The following is a 13,389-nucleotide window of genomic DNA, read 5'->3' as shown; positions in this document are numbered from 1 at the left end:
ATCCACATCCCAGAGCAACGTGGTATCCGAACAGAAAGGGTGGACTCTTTTTCTTTTTCTGAACAGAATGCAAGGCTGACTTCCCTTGGACTACTACAGCTAATGTCAGAACAAGTTGTGTTTCTAGTTCCTTACAGGGAGTTTCTGTGCCCACAGTTCCCTAGAGAGGGGAGGAAAAGGGCTGCTCTTAGAGTTGAGATAAGTGACATTCTGGAAATATCAGAATGTCCTGTTCTTCAGCTTCACTCTCTTAATTTGTATCATTTAACAACTCGGGGATGGTTTATGAAGGAGCTAACATTTTAAGGGAGACATTGGTAAAGCAGTCTGTTTTAAAAATAGATGCACAGCTGAAAAAGAAAACTGGTTTCCCTCTGTGTGAGCGCACATGGCATGTTGAACCATTCTAAGCTGGCCCGCAATAATAAATAATCAACTAATACAGTAGGAATGGTTGCATAGTATGTTTATGGAGGCAGACACTGAGCACAGACATGAACAGGAACTCTCTTTAGAATTGTAAATTCCAATTCTCAGAGTATTTTCACCAAAGATGTCTTGTGTTGGCATCACAGCTGCCCTGTGAGATAGCCAAGGCTGCAACATCTTTCTTGGTAGTCCTGAATCCAAGGATTTGGGGAAAATATAAATTAAGAATGCAGGAAGCATCCCCAGATAGGAGGGATCTTTTGGGTTTGTAAAATTATGAGAGATTTTATTGGCCAGATGAATTAGCCACCAGAGACTTAATGTGCTTTAAGCCAAATGGCCAAATCCCATATCATAGGAATCCAGAGACACCTCTGGGTAGGACATACTCAGGCCAAAAAGAGAGGTTCTTCAAAGATTCATAAGACTTTAAGTTAAAATAATGCTCCAGGTCTCTTTGACGGACCCCATTCTGTTGCTGCACCCCATCATAACAAATCACATCCCTAAGCTGGGGCTGCGGTGGGAAGGTGGGATGGACTGGGAATAGTTTCAGATGGGATCAACCAAATAGGCCAGGCCTAGTGTCTTTGGAGCTCCACGGCTCTCATTTTTCAAATTCTACATTTTGTAAACTACGTGGGGTGGACGCAGACCTCATTCTCTTTCCTACAGACGCCCTATTTTATTAAGACCTGTAATTTAGTGTGGGTTTTGGAGGCATGTTTGTTGGGAAGGAAAGGAAAACCTGAAAGCCATTTTGCACGGATTTGATTCTTAAATCTATCTGGCCTTAAGCGTTAGCAGGGAGAGACAGTGCAAGACACTTGTGTTGTGATAATTACCATCAGGCTTCCTTCCCTGTGTTATTTATAACACATTAGCATCAGCGTTATCTTTCCCATTTTACAGGTGAAGAAATTGAAGTTTAGAAAGGCTCAAAGGGGCCCACAAGTGTACACACCTGGCCATGCCCCTCTCTTCATGGGGAGCCCATCAGTGAAGTCACATAGCTCATGATCTGATTTACTATTCATTTCTCAGTGTGCTGAGCAAGGTTATTGAAAACAGTCTCCATGTTTTTCTTCCCTCCCTCTTACTACATTACCAGCAAGATTCATGTAAAAAATGGACCTTAGGGATATAAAATCTTAATCCTTAATCATAGCAACCCCTATTCATCTTGTGGTTCCGCACCAGGCTTTAAGAAATATGTGTCAGGAACAGCCAAACTTGTAAGCTGATGGAGCTCTCTCTATTATTAAAAAAAAATTATACGAAAACAGAGAGCTGTGTCTTTGCTCTTTCTGATTAGAATTATGAATGTGGGCTTAAGAAAGTTCATTCATTTTCTCTTCCTGATTTAACAAAGACGTATTTAGTACCTGCTATATGCAGAGCAGTAATTGGGTGCTATGCAAGATTAGTGGGAAGAATGAGACTATTGTCTAGAGGTTTCTGGTGAGACCACTTTTAACCCTCTACAGCAGAACAGCAGATATTATCATCAGAAATTATGCCATTGAAATACATCATCATTTTTGTTTTCCAGTAAGTATAAGCTCAGTCAGAGAAGTGAAGGTCAGCTACCCACCTTGTATATACAGTACATGCTAAAACTGCACACATTAGCAAGGCTGGTAATGAGATTTACAACCAGGACTTTTGAGTCAGACAACTGGGTTCAAACCCTAGCTCTAACACTGTTTATCTGTGCAGATTTGGGCGAAGTTCTGAACTGCAGTAAACATTAGGTTCCTCATTGGTAAAATGAAAATAACAATAGCTTCTAGATCACAGGGTTGAATGATAATCAGATGAGATAGTGCATGAACAGAGTTTAGGCTAATACCCAGGAATAAACATTAGCATCGTTATTTGAATCACAAAGACCCACTGCAAGAAATGACAATTGCCAAACAGAGGAATGGGTAAAGAATATGTGGTGCATATATACAGTGTAATATTACTCAGCCATAAAAAAAAGAATGAAATAATGCCATTTGCAGCAATATGGATGGGCCTAGAGATTGTCATACTAAGTGAAGTAAGTCGGACACAGAAAGACAAATATCATATGATACTGCTTATACGTGGAATCCAAAAATAAGGGTACAAATGAACTTATTTACAAAACAGAAGTAGAGTCACAGATGTAGAAAACAAACTTACGGTTACCAGGGTATAAGGTGGGGGAGGGATAAATTGGAAGATTGGGATTGACACACACTACTATATGTAAAATAGATAACTAATAAGAACCTGCTGTATAACACAGGGAACTCTACTCCATGCTCTGTAATGGCCTTTATGGGAAAAGAATCTAAAAAAAAGAAGAGTAGATATATGTATGTGTATAACTGATTCACTTTGCTATACACCTGAAACTAACACAACCTTTTAAATCAATTATACGCATATAAAAATATTTTAAGTCATAATTAAGATGTAGATTTAGAGAGTTTATTACAGCTAAAAAATAGAATGACAATTGCCAAATTCCTCCATTGCATCAGTGGTTCTCCATGCTTTTTTGATTAAGACATAGAACTTTCTGTTCTTATACCACTGTATATAGAAGCCTGGGATATAGAATAGCAACCAGTGGAGTGGAGTGGAGGGGTTGGAGCAAAGAAGGGTGTGGAACCCCCTACACCATCTTCCCACCTCCATTGTGTGCCAAGGAGAAGTTCCATGGAGTTCCTGGCATTCAGCTTGAAAGCTATGATATTAAAGATTATCCTTATAATTATATTGTGAGCTGACATGATCTGGTCATTTGGGTGTGCTATCTATCTTCTGGTACATATAAGAATTTAACAGCAATATTTATTTTGTGGTTATATTTTACATGTGAGGGTAGGCCAATATGTTCACGTGTTTACCTCTAATTAAGAAGTACTTCAGAGTAATTCAGCACTATTCATTCAATCATTAAACAAATATGTTTTGAGCACTATTTATACACCAAGCCCGGTAGGTTCCTGACTTATGCAGATAAGTCAGGAAGATCCTAAGAACCTATCAGGCAGGGACTATTATTTATCTTTTTCACCACTGAATCCACCGAACTCAGCACATCCCTGACATATAGCACTCACTCCATGAACAATTGTTGAACTGAAATTTTAGACTAATGAATGACTGTCCTTTCATTGTGGGAGAATAACAAAGTTCTTGTGGATTTGAGGATTGTTCTTCCCTATTGAAAACATGAGCCCCAAGTAGGCTTTAGCTGTGATATATAAAACCTGAGTCCCCTTCTCTCCAGAGTTAGTTTTTCTGAGATCTCTAGAGACTTTCTAAAGGTACTCAATCCCTCTATTGGCTTGAAATATTTAATTAGAGCAGGAATGAAAGCAGAAATTACCCAGCTTATAATAGTTCTGGAGTTATTGCCTGTGGTCCAGGAGATCGTGGATGGATATTGGGGAATCCCTAGACTGCCCTCCATGAAGTGTCAGAAGGGAGCAACTCTCCAAAGACCTGCTCTGTAGACCGAGTAGATGGACCCATGTATACACTATGAATATTCAGAAATATCAACATTCAAAACCATTTTCAACAAATACTTATTCACTTTAAGCCTTATGCCTCGGTGTCATTCGTATAACTCCCTCATAGTTGAGAAAAATATGTTAAGTCTTTCTGAACAAGGCATGGGCTGTCCTTTTCTTTCCAAAACCTGACAATCTCTTCCCTCTAAAGGAGAAATGAAACAGCCAGGCATCATCTCTATAAAGCAAACAGAACCTGGCAGAGAGTATCACTATCAAGAGTATAACTGTCCCCACCTTGTTAGATGCTGTACGTTTGCTCTGTACTTAACACTCTGCATGCAGTAGTTTACAAGTACTCGATCTTATAGGTGATGGCGAGTGAAAAGTCTCTACATGGAGTAAGGGACAGAACTGGAACTCAGATCCACCTGTTTATGTAGTCAGGATCCAGGTGGGAAAGAGCTGGCACACTCAAACTGGGTGATTAAGGGGAGTGTTTTTTTTTTTAAGGGGAGGGGACTTATTAAAAAGGAGTAGGAAAGACTTTAGTAAAGCAAAAAGGGATGGTGCCCATGCAGCACCTTAAGGATGGCAACTGAGACAAGCTGTTACCCGCCCAGGCCCAAAGGGTCAAGTGAAGTGGGGGAGGAGAGACAGAGAGACAGAAAGAGAGACAAAGGGTGTGGAGAAGGCAACTTTACGGCACCTGTGGCCTTTGCTAGAGGGACGGAACCCACTTAGAAACCCATCAGGAGGGACCAAGAGAATAAGTACCCAGGCTTCCGTCTCCTCTTGCCCTCAGACCTCCTGGCAGTACTTCCCATTGGCTGTGCCTCCACTGGGATGCCTCAGGAGACAGGAGCTCATTCATGTGGTCCAGTTAGGTCAGCCTGGGACACAGAGTTGGGGGCGGGGAGGGGAGCTGGAGGGACAAATAGAAGCTGTGCAGCACAGTGTCTGCCCAAAAGGTCGTCGTGCACTTCACCATACATATCCTACCCCCCGGTCCTTCTGTTCTCCCGCATTCAGCAAGTCATCTTTGCTTGGCTGCTCTGCGTCAGGCACTTTGCTGTGGAGGGTACAGAGATGGATAAGGTGTGATCCTGCTTAGACTCACAGTTTTCAGAGAATTTGTCAAACATTTTTCACTTGCTGGGGTTTTTTTTGGTGTTTGTTTTAAATTTTATCACTTTTTATTGAAGTATAGTTGATTTACAATGTTCAAGGTCTACAGTAAAGTGATTCCGTTATATATAGATTCTTATGCAGATGCTTTTCCATTATAGGTTATTATGAGATATTGACTATAGCTCCCTGTGCTCTACAGTAGGTCCTTGTTGGTTATCTAGTTTATTTATAGTTGTATCTGTTCATCCCAAACTCCTAATTCTTCCCTCCCCAGCCTTTCTCCTTTGATAAGCATAGTTTGTTTTCTCTGTCTGCTTCATTTGCTATGTTCGTTATCATTTGTCTCCTTTGTCCTCCTAGGCAGGGCTGCGTTTCCACCCCAATACCCAAACACTTCTCAAACCTTGTTCCACTATATTTCTTAGTTTCTCTTGTTTCCACAAACTTCCTCTCTGTGTTCAGCTTCTGTTTGCCAGCCTTGAACTCTCCTGAGGAAAGCTAATAACCTAATAAATGTTCAAATGCTATTGATATTACTTTATCTAATTAGGTCTTTGAAAAATAAAAGAGACAGAGTTGGAGGAAAACACTCTTTCTCCCTCCAGAGAAATACATAACAAGAGGTCCAGAAAGTTCTGCCCTGACCCTATTTACCTGTCCACGTCAGAATAAATGGCCTTTTATTCCTGCCAGCAGCTGTTTGCAGTCAGAGTAAGGAAGGCACCATTAAAGATTTCAAGGTTATTCCATAAGTAGCTTGAATATAAGTGCTCTCATTACTATAGCTTGAAAGAGTTGAAATTGTTTGGGGAGCAAAATGGAAGAAACTTAGCTAATGCCCTCAGTCATTTATTAGTGTGGCCGGAGTAGTCTTCTTGTCTTGGATTACCTTCCTCCCCCTGCAGCAATGGAGGGAGAGATCCTCATGGCGCTGCAATTTTCCTTTCAGTGTTTGCTAAATGCTTAAAAGCTAGACCTCCCACAGTCCCAACCTGAAACAGACAGGCCTGAAAGGACCCCTTGTGAGAAGCCAGATGTTTGGAAATAGAAGCTGTAAGGGAAAGGAGCTGTTGCATTTACCAGGAGGTGTGTCCACCAAAGGGGAGACAAGCATTTAGGTTTAGAAAAAAAATTCATTTGAAGTTGTCTGAAGGCCATGCTCAGTTGAAAGATCAGAGTTGAAGATCTGACCATATTGGAAATTAGCATTGCTGATGATGTTTTCAGAGAATCACAGATTATTTTCATCTATTTAACCTTCTCTATAAATACCCAACTCAGAGAACACTGTACTATTTTTAATAGTCTAATAATGGGTAAATGTTATTTTGAAGGCAGTAGTGACAACGCTAATATCATTTTTTCCAAACAAGAACCGTCAAACAATGGCATATTGCTTTATTCATGTCAGTTCCAAGGGCATGTTACAGAGTGGTAGCCGACTATCTGAGCCGTCTGCTAGAATGGAAGTCAGGACAGTGTAAGTGGCTGGCTGACAAGACTATTTGCTCTCTGATGACAAACTTGCAGTCAAGTATTCAAATATCCAGATATCTGTGTGGGCCTAGGTAAACTGAACCCTGGGCACCCAAGCTTCTATAGAACACCTGATCCATATGGTTTACAAAAGGAGCTCTCCACTGTCTTTGACACGGCCTTCACTTAAATCAACATGATACAGAAATCTGCAACCTTTCAAGAAGGTTCCCGAATGAGGAAGTACAAACAGTCTGTGTCCATTAATATGAGTCAGTCAATCACCTTTGTTCACCTGTGCTGCATTTCAAGTCTAAGGTCTTTTGAGAAGCAGGTTTCTTTTCCTCTGTCTCAAGCCTAACTTGTTCTCATGTTCATTGATTGATTCATTCATGAGACGTTATTAAGCATCTACTAAGTGCCAAGCGTTCTCTTAGACACTGAGGGTACAGTGTTATGCAAAGCAAACAGAATTCCTACTTTCCCAGAAGTAATCTCCTAGTGAAAGAAGATAATTAAACAGACAAGTAAGCAAGAACAAAAAGGCAATAAGAGGTACAAAAAACCCACATCACACTCACACACACACACACACACACACACCATCACCACAACCACCAGCATCACTGCGACCCCAACAACAAAATACAAGGTAACATGAAAGAGAGTGACTGGGGAGAGAGAGAGGGTGTTTTTAGGTCTGGTGGTCAGGGAAGAAGGACCCTCTAAAGAGTGGACGATAGAACTAAGGATCTAGTGACAAAGGAAGACAGCAGGCAAAGATCTGAGGAAAGAATGTTCCAGGCAGAAGAAATAGTGAGTGCAAAGGTATAAAAGGCTAGTGTGGCTGAAGAGTAGAGAGGCAGAGGGTTGGAATTAGATTAAAAACAAAAAGGCAGATGGGAACCGGGTCACATAAGCCTTTGGAGACACAGTAAAGAGTTTAAGTTTTACATGCAACCTACTGGACGATGACGGAAATATTTTTCTCAGACGAGTGATATGATCTAATTTATATTCTAAATAGCTCAATCTGCATAACATATAGAGAATGCTTTATCAGGATAAGAGTGAAGGCAGGGAGATCTGCAGGGGGTCTGTCACAGTGGCCCAGGTGAGAGATGAAGGCAGGGAAGGGGTGGCGGGAAGCCGGAGAGAATGTTGACGCTTTATCTGGAACAAAATAGGAGGCAGGAAGAGTGGACCCCAGCAGCAGAATAGAATCATACCATTAGTCTTAGAACCTTATCTGGTCAAAGTTGACCCCACAAGCCCTTTAGAGATCACTCAGTGGAAACCCTTCCATTTAACATGAGAAAACCTGAAAGAGGGACAAATGAAGGGACACGCCCAGGGTCACTGAGCAGGCCACTGGCAGTCCCGAGACTGAGCCTCACACCCTCCCGTCTTCCAGGGGCTTAAATAAGGTCAAGTCCACACAGAATGCAGCAGAGCCTGGGCCGGGGCTGTGGCAGCTTGGTAGGCCCCCTTTCTACAGTTGGGCCTCCCAGTCTCTGTGATGTGAATCCAGGCAGGGGGACAAGCTGCGGAGTTATGCCAGGGTCCGTGGAGACGTGTGTGGGTCGTGCACAACCTGGAGGCTGAGTAAAGAAAAATGTAAATGCCGCAATGTGACATCTAGAACAGAGAGGTTAATGGCTTGGCGCCTGGCACCCAACCGAGTTCCAATCTTGGCTTTACCCGTTGTTGACTGTGTGCCTTTGGATAAGTTACTTAACTCTTTGGGTCTTGGTTTCCTCTTCTGTAAACCGGAATGAAAATCCTAACTTTTCATGGTTCTGTGAGGCCCACATAGGATAACACACTTATACAAGCAAACAAACAAAAAACTTAGACTAGTACCTGACACAGACAAATATTCAAGAAATGTTTGGCATCATTATATGGAATTCAAAACTTCTTTGACTGGAAATGGGGCTCTGAATATTCAAAACCCTGATAAAAGTGACTCACTCTCCACCCTGAAGAAACTGTTAAGAGCGCTTCTGCCCTACAGGTGCGTGGCTGGAACTGCATCGCTTTAACTCGGCTCTCACACTGCGGGTCACCAGCCGCCTGGCCGCAACTGTGGCCTTTAGCACAGGGACCCGATTCCTTCAGTCAGTCTTTCCTTCATTTATTCCACAAATGCCTACCGAGAGCTAATGGAACTGCCTGGTGGTTCTCAGCCTTTTTTTTTTCTTTTTTCTTGCTTCAGCTGGGTTCATTTGCTTAATTTACTCCCCTGAGTAACTTCTCTCCTTGAAATGCAGTGATCTTTCAACTGGCAGGTGAGGAGTGGCGGTGGGGAGAGTGGAGGTGAGAGTGTGGGGGGAATGAGATTCCAGTCGGAATTGCAAAGGGACCACGTACAGGTTGAAACTTTCAAGAGTCTCCCGGAGGGTGATGTGTGAGGAGTAGGCTCATCACAGGAGGGGGAGGAGGAAACAGACGGCTGCGGGATGCTGAGCCCAGGTTGTACGTGCACTGCAAGCCTTAGCCATTTTTCATCTGTTCCCCTCCCCTCCACCAGCAGCTCTATGAGGTGTTAGTGTGCCCATTTCACAGAAGACAAACTGAGGCTCGGAGACCTTAAGGTACTTCCCAAGTCACATGACGAGTCCGTGGAAGGCTGGGGCTGGAACCCGGGTGGCCTGACTCCTCATCAGGTTTGGTGTGTTTGTTTGGTTCCCGACCTCCTTGAGTTGTTACCGTGTGTTTGGAGGAGGAGAGGGAGGAGGGAGATGTGCTGGTGTGTCTGTGAGACAGAGACAGAGAGAGGGATCCAAAGAAACACTGAGGACAGAGTCCTCATCAACAACCACCAATAAAAAGGCTGGCCAGCCGAGGTGAGTTTCCGTCGGGCCATCACCGACCACACGAAAGGTAAAGCAGAGACGCCTGGGCCATCCGAACGCTATTCCTGTCCCGAGTGGGCTCCCGATGCGCAATGTGAAGGGAAGAGGCTTGCGGGTTTCTTCCCCCTTTGCTGTGGTGTAGACCTCAGAGAGACGGGCTCCTCAGGGAGCCAGCGTGCAGAGAGTGTCTAACCTGTGGGCACCCTGTCCGTAACTTCAGTGCCAGTCCCTCCAAATCGTGCTGCCTCAGGATGCCGTGCTTTCGGCCCCTTGAACTTGTGAAGCTCATCTGCCTCCTAGAGGGACCCATTTGTAGACAAAGCAGACCCAGGTCACACTGAAACCTCTGAAACCTTTTCAATTTTCAGATTTGGCTGGGGAGACTTTAAGTCACACTCCTGGGACGAGTAAGCGACCGAGTCATAATTCGTCCCTTCCCCAATTGCCAGAGCCCGAAAAGCCTGTCTTCAGGTCCCATCACCTTAGTGGTTATTTATGGGTGGTGTATGAATTTCCCCAATGGGCATCAGGCATCGCACCCAGGCATTTCCATAAAAACGAGGGCAATTTTTTCTAAGCAAACGTATACACATCTCCTTAATCTATGCAAATCTATTCATAAGGATTTTTCTAAAACCACCACTTCCCCCACGCACCCCGGACACACAAAATCCCAGCTCCTTTTGATTTCCCAGTTTGTTTTTAAGCACTGGGTGGAGGGAGGAGGGGGCTCGCAGATTCAAGGGGGAGATGGTGCTCCCTGGGTGATGCAGCTGGCTTGCTCAAAGCAGCCGGTCCTGCCCTTGCAGTTGGGAGCAAAGAGCCAAGTGTGGGATGGTAACCACCTCCCAAAAAGCAGGCAGCCTTTCACCAGAGGGAAGTATCAGGTTGCTGTACTTCGGCTGTGGGTTGTCACTGTCTAATAATATGACCGTTTTGCCATCTCTCTGCAAATAAGGCAGAAGCTGCTACCTGATTGGTATAACATCTCACTTACCCTCCTCATTGATTTTCTTGTTCTCCTCCTTTGCTTCATAAAAAGAGGGACCAGTGGCTCGTGCTGTGGACAGAGAAGCTTGATTTTTAGTATGAGAGAGCCTCTATTTTCTTTCAGGAGAGGGAAGTTGGATTATCAATTCTTTTGTAAATGTGTATGGTGATATTTGCTCCGGTAAGTTTATATCTCTCTTGATTTACAGCTGGCTGGGGGTGGGCTGTGTGTGTGTGTGTGTGTGTGTGTGTGTGTGTGTGTGTGTGTGTGTGTGTTTGCATAGATTTAGACTGTACAGTCACTTATCTTTCCAAATATCATTTTCTGAAATCTTTAGGGATAATGTCTTTTTCTTTCTTACTTTGCTTGCTCGTATTCATCTGTTTAAGCCAAAGAGCTCTGCTGTGTAATAGTGTGATGCTTACCTTAGTTGTTGAAGGATGCGCTGGGTTTCTCTGAACGTAGTAAGGAAACTATTTAAGAAAACTTACATTTGGCTTCATGAAAATGTAATGTCATTCTGCCTCCCACCGGGAGTGTTTAATGTCTTAAGTATGTTCATTATGCCATAATCTGCGTATCATTTTAATTAAAGTTTCTTCCTCAATGTCAGAGCAAGAATTTTCGTAAACTCCATAAATAGCTACCAAATATTTTGTGCTGTTCCAAGAAGGGGTGTGGTAATTTCACGAGGCCTTAAGCCAGGGTAGAATGGATGAGACGAGTTTCCTCTAAGATGAGATACGTGCACCTTTAAAAGAACTGAATTTAAGAAAAGTGTTCAGATCATTAAAGTACATCTCTAGAATTCCGTGAAAAGATCTAATCACAAGTGGCTGTTGCTTCTCTTCTGTCTTTGCACTGTGTGTTTGTGCCACCGTCTGTCAAACGCCCAGCCCTGGCTCTCATGTTTCTGTATCTGACACTGATCAAGAGAAAAGTTGCTGTTATTCAGTTCCAACTAGTGCCATACCGTGATCTGCTCACCACTGCTAGTTATGATTTTTAAAGGCATTACCTGGTTAACTGCTTTTTTTCTATCTGTTTTTCTAGAGTGTGTTAGAGGATCTGAATTCTTTGTTGTTAATTCAGAAGTCTGAGAGAAAGTCTGTCAATATAATTATGCTAGACAGAGATGATTGGATGATTAAATAATTGCTCTAATGGAAACACACTGAGGTTCTCATCTTCTCTTTTTGTTACACAATCAACAAATCTGCATAGTCTTTTTCATGGCGAAATGGATTAGAGAATATATTTTTAATGAAAGTTAAAGGCACCACTGAATGAGAAGCAAGAGGGGGTCTGACTATTCTTCAGAGATTTTTGAAAGTAAAGTTAGAAACGTCATGTGTGCCTAGACCTCTTAGGCATAGAATTCTTTTTCAGAAGAGCAATGATTCAGATCCTGAAGTAATCTAGGGGCAGCTCATGGAAACACTAGTGTCTGGGAATCTAGGAATGTGGTCCTCGTGTCTGCTTCTTTGGGGCAGTCTTCCCCTCACACACCCTTTGCAAGCTCGAATGGAACTACTCATTCTGACAAACAGAATTTTGAATTTTGGTTAATTGAGTTCAGCCTCAAAAACCCTCCAGTAAAAATTTTTAAAAAATAAGACTACATTTAAAGTATTCATTTGAATGTATAGTAATAAACTATTATACATTTTTTTAAAAAACCTTCTAAACCCATATGAACTTACATTGCCTCTTACTGGTCACAAGAAGCATGTTCCTTATAACAGCCTTAGATGCCATAAACCCTCACGAGAACCAAGTGTTCCCTAGTTGGTAGTTTGTTGAAAAAGGAAAACTTCTATCCTTGGGCTGTTGGCATTTACGGCTAAGGAAACCCAACAGCACTGAACATCTGTCTTTGTCTCCCCCAACACCCACTCCCCCAACATCCCTTAATATTTTTGTCATCTTTCTCTTTACGTGGCTGTCATTAACAGGTTATGTACAGAGTCGCTAGCTGTAAACGGAGTTGATCATCCTCTGAAGCTGTTCAGTAACAGAAATGAATGCAGATCTGGACGGGGGTGGGGGGGACCCTGCAGGTGGAAGCATCTGTCTTGTCCTGCGGGTTGCCAGTTTACAAAGCTGTTAGGGCTCCCAGCAGGCTTTGCACCCACTGATAGAAGAAGGACCGTGGGGCATCTGTATCTTGAAGAGTCAAGACCTTTTGTGTGATTTAGGATGAACGTGCCTGGTCTTGAAAGCATCCCTTTGGAAAAGTCCAGAATGCCGTTACCCCTAAAACTGTGGTAATCTCTTCAAAGGAATAAAAATCTGTGCCATGGGGCTTCCCTGGTGGCGCAGTGGTTGAGAATCCGCCTGCCGCTGCAGGGGTCACGGGTTCGTGCCCCGGTCCGGGAAGATCCCACATGCCGCGGAGCGGCTGGGCCCGTGAGCCATGGCCGCTGAGCCTGCGTGTCCGGAGCCTGTGCCCCTCAACGGGAGAGGCCGCAACAGTGAGAGGCCCGCGTATCACAAAAAAAAAAAAAAATCTGTGCCATGTAAGGGAGAATAACAAAGGGAATTTTGATTTCACGATGACACCACTTATTCTTTTTAGCAAGATGAGGAATGCAGTCATCGTTTCCATTTAGTAAGTACCTACTGTATGCCTGGCACTGTGCTAAGCATTCTTCATGGCTTGTTTCCTTGAATCTTCATAGCTATCCCAGGAGGGAGATTTACAGATAAATCCCCGTTTTACAGATAAGAAAACGGAGACCGAGGGCAAGTGTGCCATTCGTTTGTGGCAACACAGTGATAATGATGAAACTCAGAGCCAGACAGGCTCATTCCAGAGTCCAGCTCTTCATCTCTCCCCTCAGCCAGGGCTTCACTTCATCAGTACAATCTACAGCCAACTCCTAGTCTGCAGTGACTTGCAGGGGCTTACCATACCACACCATATTTTCATTAGTGCTTTTCCCCCCTCTGAAGCTACATAGCCTCCCTTCTTCTCAGGCTCTGCTTTTGTGACTCCAAGCTAATT

At 43.3% G+C, this 13,389-nt stretch overlaps 1 protein-coding gene across 2 annotated transcripts in view; it reads left to right on the top strand.

The window, feature by feature from the left end:
• The window catches only part of SYNPR (synaptoporin), a 292,184-nt gene that overhangs the window by 137,141 nt on the left and 141,654 nt on the right, over positions 1 to 13,389 (top strand). Inside the window, exon 1 of one of the 2 annotated variants that reach the window (XM_067043771.1) lies at positions 10,055 to 10,562. The exons of the other annotated variant lie outside the window; for it this stretch is intronic. Coding sequence (XP_066899872.1) covers positions 10,539 to 10,562 — 24 coding nt within the window. The 5' untranslated portion in view covers positions 10,055 to 10,538. Of the gene's footprint in view, positions 1 to 10,054; positions 10,563 to 13,389 lie in introns of those variants that run through there. 2 annotated transcript variants of the gene reach the window in all.

The sequence above is a fragment of the Kogia breviceps genome, chromosome 10, assembly GCF_026419965.1.
Source record: "Kogia breviceps isolate mKogBre1 chromosome 10, mKogBre1 haplotype 1, whole genome shotgun sequence".
NCBI lineage: Eukaryota > Metazoa > Chordata > Mammalia > Artiodactyla > Physeteridae > Kogia > Kogia breviceps.
Note: the sequence above shows the minus strand (reverse complement) of the source record. Positions and strands in the feature narration are given on the sequence as shown.